At 39.0% G+C, this 6,243-nt stretch overlaps 1 protein-coding gene across 2 annotated transcripts; it reads left to right on the forward strand.

Annotated features, from left to right (window-relative positions):
• Positions 1 to 744: 744 nt before the first annotated feature.
• LOC145437730 (uncharacterized) lies at positions 745 to 5,382 on the forward strand. Of its 2 annotated transcripts, XM_080315014.1 has the most exons (6): positions 745 to 903; positions 2,575 to 2,608; positions 2,673 to 2,730; positions 2,822 to 2,899; positions 3,573 to 3,779; positions 4,390 to 5,382. In XM_080315014.1, exons 1-5 carry the CDS (start codon positions 840 to 842, stop codon positions 3,762 to 3,764), a joined length of 426 nt encoding a protein of 141 aa, XP_080171140.1. In that variant the 5' UTR covers positions 745 to 839; the 3' UTR covers positions 3,765 to 3,779; positions 4,390 to 5,382. The 2 variants fall into 2 exon arrangements, with proteins under 2 accessions (XP_080171140.1, XP_080171139.1); XM_080315013.1 differs by having other exon boundaries at positions 746 to 903; positions 3,573 to 5,382.
• The last annotated feature ends 861 nt before the right edge of the window (positions 5,383 to 6,243 follow it).

Raw genomic sequence — 6,243 nt, forward strand, 5'->3', positions numbered from 1 at the left:
TAATTTCTTGGATATCAGCAATGTCCCGGTGTGATACGTAGCATCAGGGGACGATTATTTGACTAGCGGATGTTATTTATTATTGGTTACTAGTTCTAGTTAATTGAGACACTGTGCATATACTGCACAGTGCACACACCCGTTTACAACAGAATTGGGGCTGAAATTTGTTTTGCGCTCTTAACAAGCTTTGCTTCTCTCGAGGGTATATCGCTACATGCCAACAATCAAAATGATTTGAACTCTGATTTGAGTACGAACGAGTTACGAGGTGTTTGCAGACTACAACTGACCATTCCCTGAACACGACATGTGCGGAGGGCCTTAAATCAATTCAAGTAGAGTACAGTTCATCTCAAGTCAGAGATCATTCTAATAAGCGCGAGAATGGCAAATTTTTGTACAACAAGCTCGACTCGTTTCGCAAGATACATAGTTGTTCTGTAGCATTGCCAGGAAGACCGAAAATGAGATTAGAATTTAAATTAGAGCATATAGGCATTAAAAAAAACTAGATTCAAATTAGGGTACCGACATTTCGTGCTCATTAGCCTAATTCGTCAACGAGAATTATCCAATTACCCAAGTATATTTCCAAATGATACATTGTCACGGCCTTATTTGAATTCATGAAGGCCTTAGTTTTCCTCGAGCAGTAGGGGCCCGGTGATTGTAGCTCCGATGACTTGTTGTATACGTGCGGTCAATATTTGTCATTCTCCTCGCGAGCTTAGTCACAGGATACGCGTAGTGTCATAAAACAAAGTATCGTCAGATATGTAGCAATACAACTTACTGGCATATGCGCGTATAGGTTCTATCTATAGTTAACAAGAGGTATGATGTTGCTGCTTGCGGTGCTGCTTGCACTGGTGTCTCTGTCGCATTCGAAGCCGGAAGAAGGTGAGTGGGTCGGATAGTCATCTTGCGAACAAAATCGTATCAGATTGAATAAGTGTTAACTGGACTAGGCATATGTGATATGAGTTAGGAATGAAGGAATACGTTCCCAGTATGATTATTCTTATGATATGAAAGTTGTCTGACATACATCGCTGTAAGCTTATTGTTACTATTGAGTAAGGAAAACCTTTCAGTGAGATCCTGAATCTGCTGTAGACCATACTTGGACAACTAGAAATCTAGAATTATTTAGTTTTCTAATCAGAGAAAAATGCCGGTAATCTAATTTTATTTTAATATGTGAAATATTTCTAAGCTCAAATTTTAGTGCCAATATAATTTACAGTTTTGCTGAAAATGCTACAGAAGAACTGTGCAATGCGAAACTAGCCAAGCTTGGTGAACAGATATTTTCGATTCTCGTGCTTGTGAGGATGAACTTCAATTTGATATCAACTCAATATGATTTCTGTTGTATTTCATACTAACTTAAGTTAAATTCTGTATTTTTGTGAATTCAGTAAATTCTTATTATATTCATAAATGAAAAACGTGCAGCTGTAATTGTAATATTATTAAAATAGCGGAAAATTTCCTATTGTAGATCAACTCTGCTGCAGACATTTAGGTCTTAGTCTTAGGCTATCCTAAATAATCATTTTGGTATAAAGAGGAAATATCCCCTAATTAACAGCAGCACTGTCTCTCACTGGAATGTTTTACCGGGGTTATGTAAGATGCACGCAAACTCAAGTCTAGTCATATCACAAACGGTACATTGTGCGGCCATAATATCGTTGATTTCAGAGGATGTCTCAAGGCGGTTAGTGTCAAATACTTAGGGCTGGGCACGATGATTCGAGTATACTCGAATCTGAATCGAGTTTTAATTTTAATGATTCGAGTCGAGTAGTAAAATACGATTTTTTCGAGTACTGAAATTATACGCTTTTCGCAAGTGAAAGTTAATTTACTAACTAGAATTATAGTTTTGATACTATTTTCCACTGAGGAAAACCTTGAAACCTTGATTAATCGTGTCGCAGCATACGAGACATACTACAAAGCAACGAAGGTTACTGGAAACAACACATTTCCGAAATCATGATCCTTCCACAACATTGTCAAGAAGCGCAGTGAAATCGGTATGGTCAAAGAAATACCAATGTATCTTTAATTTGACGGAGAACAGGCATTTTGTTCTTTGTGGTGGCATAAAAGGTACATATTTGAACTTTGACGCAGTACATTCTGTTGTGACGTCATAATGAGTGATACTCGAATACTCGACTCGAAGCATAATACGTGATTCAGAATCGAATCACTCAGGTACTCGATTTTGCCCAGCCCTACAAATACTGGCGAAAATATCAACCAGGATGAGATTTGGATTGATATTTTCATTATCAGCGCGTCATAGTAAATGGGTCTCTTTGGGTTGGAACGAGGAGGCTTTAGTTTTAGACCCGAATTTGCAGCATTTTAACTGAGAGCCCGTATACCCAAGCTGCAGTTTTCGTGAAATTATCGACACTTTCATACTATATGTACCACCAGCACTCGAATGTTCAATCTTGCTACCATAATTGAACAATACTTCAATACATTGTCGCTTGTTCTGGTGCAGGACATTAGAATACTTGGAGAATATCGAATTTTCATTTTTTCCAGAATACTTGCAGAAAGAGTGCTTGATGGCGAATAGGTGAATGATTTCCTTCGCAGTAAACCTAATCAATGTATTTTGCACTCGTGTCTTTCTTTTGTAGCTACGCGCCGAAACCGAATGGACCGCTAAAGAATAGAATTCAGCTCTCCCGAAACAAGGTATACCTAGACTTCCTGTATACCTGTAACTCCAACTTATTATTATAGGCGATGCTGTCTAATATGGATCATTTAAGCGTTTCATTTCCAGGAGACGAAAGGCAATATTCTGGTATCATGGCAAGCACTGGATGGAGCTGATGAATATCAGGTCTACTACTTACCCAAGGTATACAATTCTGCAGGGACTCTTCATATTAATACCATACTATTTGCGTAAAAGTAAAAATGCTGCAAATGCCATGTAAATGCAAATAGCAATAGAGTCTTCCAATGAAAACCAAGAATACTTTTAACGCGAAACAGCAGAATCGGATCATAAACCACATCCCAACAATCGTGATCAATTTGATTCACTGCAACGTCTGGACCATCGTGTGGAATAGGCTATAGCCCTGAAGTCAATATTGGCTAGCTTCTTTATACCGCTAAGAGGGCGAGACTTTAGTAGCCTAATGCAAAACCGAGGTAATTCAAAGCATAGTGCCATTACCACACTGATCGTCATTTGTAATACTTTATAAACTTCAAATTTACCGTGGTGACAACAGAAATGCAGCTGTATGACTCACCAAAGTGAGGAAAGTTCGTATCTTCTCGATTCATCGTTTTGTTTTCCTGTGATTGGGTTTTGGCTTCCTGAATTCTTGCTATCGGTTCATAGATATGAATCACCACCGCGTATACGAATTTCATGAACGTTCCGTTAAATAACCAATACTGCGTTTTGAAATTACCTGGAATTTATTTCATTTCAGGAAATGCCCCAATCATTGTATACATACCCATTACTATTCATTATTTGCACAGTATACTTGTTAAAAATCATTTCTCTTTTCAAGGGCTTGATGGACTACCCAGCTACAGCAGGCCCCGTGGTTAAAAATTCATGCGGTGGAAACGAGCTACTGGCTGTCATTACAGACGCTGATCCAAACGTCCCTTATACCGTGTACATAAGAGCGACGAGAAACAAAGAATATTTCGCGTTTTTTTCAAGTGTGGATGTTGAAGCAACAGCGGAACGCGGCTAACATCATCTGTACAAAGTGTACATGTACATTGGGGCTGTTCAAAAATAACTTTTTTTCAGGATTCCAGCCATTCACTGGTTAAATTGTCAGGTCACCCTAAAAAATGCTGCACACCAAATTTGGTTCAATTCTAACAAGTATAGGACTCCGCAGATCAAATTGAAAAAATTTAATTTATTATGGAAAATTTAAAAAAAAATCAAATTTTTCGGCCAACCCCATGAAATTGCAAAACAAATTTGAGTCAATTCCGACCAGTAGAAGCGGAGTTATGTATGTTTTTCGATGATAATCTTCGGATTATCCTTGATCGGTGGATAATCTGCGATTTATCAACGAAAATCTCACATAACTCCGCTTCTACTGGTCGGAATTGACTCAAATTTGTTTTGCAACGTCTTTGAAGACAGCTCAACAATTTCATGGGGTTGGCAGAAAAATTTGAATTTTTTTTTCTAATTTGCCATAATAAATTAAAAATTTTAATTGGGTCTGCGGAGTCCTATACTTGTTAGAATTGAACCAAATTTGGTGTGCAGCAGTTTTTAGGGTAACCTGACAATTTAATCAGTGAATGGCTGGAATCCCGGAAAAAAAGTTATTTCTGAACAGCCCTAATGTACATGTGTACATATATCGTGTGGCGTATACGTCCCAGATCAACACTTCTACAGTACTGTATATTTTGTATACCGGTCACATATGTAGGAATTTTCGTTGAATTAATGCCCGTTATTCTATGCATTACGATTGCAATATATCTCATTGTCAGCATGAGTTGATGTTGTACAAAATCGATCGTTATTTTATTGTGTGCGTTCTATTATGAGTAGTATTAACTAGAGCCCTACCGATATTGGGTTTAGGCCGATACCGATAAAGCCGATATCTTCCACTTTCACCGATAACACCGATATATTCAGCCGATATTCAAATAAGGTGGAATCAACCTCAAAAGACGCATTTGCAGAATTGCTAGACATTTTTACCAACAGCTTTACAGCCATTGTCATACTCGAACATGAAATAAACCAGGCTGCATCTGGGCTCATTGAAAGTGTAAGCTGTATGAAATACATAAATATTACCAGTCTAGCGGTCAAGGATTATAGTTTTCTAACTCCTACCACCATGTTGTGACGTCACAAAATTGCCGATATTTTATGACATCCAATGGCCGATACCGATAATTCTTTCAAAGTGTGATATCGAGTCGATATTATCGGCGAGCCGATAATACGTCGGGCTCTAGTATTAACCATAGCTATTGTGCTTACTTACAAGATACCAGCGTACGAGTTTATCGCAGCAAACAAAGTGTTTATATTTCCACTTATATTCCATCTCCTTAACACCCTCAATGTGCCAAAACATTTTCGTAATGATTAGTTTTCCATAGTTGCTCGTGGACGCTATCTGTTTCATATAAAGGTAGGTTCTTGAATCAGCCATTACAAAGCTGTGACTGCAGATCCTCTCCCTCTGGGAATTTTTCATTCGTATTGTGTTGTTATTCAGTTATATTTAAAGCCAAATTTGTCTCTGCTATACTGTGACTGTGGGTTGTTCTATGACGTTTGCAAGTCAGAGTGGTTTTCATTACTACGTCACAAAATTATTTGATTATCCGCATTTATACTGGGTTGCCCGAATATGAGCAATGAGCATGCGACATAATGGAAAACGACAGTTTAGCATTGTACACTTCAGCATGCGTCACTTAAGCATGTGACTAAATAACCCAAAAACTAACCTTGACCCGAAATATACCCCTGAAATTGACCCTTGTATATCCTAACCCCAAGCCTTCCCCAAACCCAGCCCTAAATCCAACCCTAAACCACCCTTAACCCGTAATTTAACTCACATGCTCAATTGTCGCATGCAGAGGTTGTTGTTTGTGGTATTCATGGTGTTTGACGACTACGACGGTCTGGTCATCAGACCGATATTCCTTATTTTGTGATTCCCAACTGCCGACTTGTAGTACGGCCCACTTGTAGGCTTTTTTCAGACACCGCTTACGCGGATGAGATCGCGAGGAGCCTAGATAAATCTCCAACACTTGGGTAGGAATTCTGGAGTTGACCTCGGTCGGACTCGAACCCACAACCCAATGGTGTTGTAGCTGTGGATTATACCACTACGCTATCTCGCCACCGCATGCAGAGGTGTTGCACGCTATGATGTCGCATGTCCATCTGTCCAGTGTCCACGGACCGTTATACTGCCGTTCGCTCCCGCTGAAAGTCAGTCAAAAAGCTTCGAGTGGAATGAATTTGGCAATATCAACATATTGTTTGCTCCTATATTGAAGCTTTGTACCCGTACAGAAGTCAATTTAAGAACGAATTTGTCCGTAAGCGTACCGTTACTTTTGCGGCCAACGCAAAGCTTTGCGCCAATATCTGCTTTGAAGAGAGGCGCCAGTATACAAATCAAGGCGATAATTTAACGAAGAGACTCTTGAAGGTACATA

The sequence above is a fragment of the Botryllus schlosseri genome, chromosome 4, assembly GCF_051294905.1.
Source record: "Botryllus schlosseri isolate E-star chromosome 4, Bs_hap1, whole genome shotgun sequence".
NCBI classification, from domain to species: Eukaryota; Metazoa; Chordata; class Ascidiacea; order Stolidobranchia; family Styelidae; genus Botryllus; species Botryllus schlosseri.

Bases quoted from the DNA above. Each gene is read 5' to 3' on its own strand.
- LOC145437730 (XM_080315014.1), top strand. From the start codon at position 840: ATGATGTTGCTGCTTGCGGTGCTGCTTGCACTGGTGTCTCTGTCGCAT. The intron at 2,609-2,672 runs GTGAATGATTTC...TTTCTTTTGTAG, and splicing joins GAGTGCTTGATGGCGAATAG to CTACGCGCCGAAACCGAATG. The intron at 2,900-3,572 runs GTATACAATTCT...TCTCTTTTCAAG, and splicing joins AGGTCTACTACTTACCCAAG to GGCTTGATGGACTACCCAGC.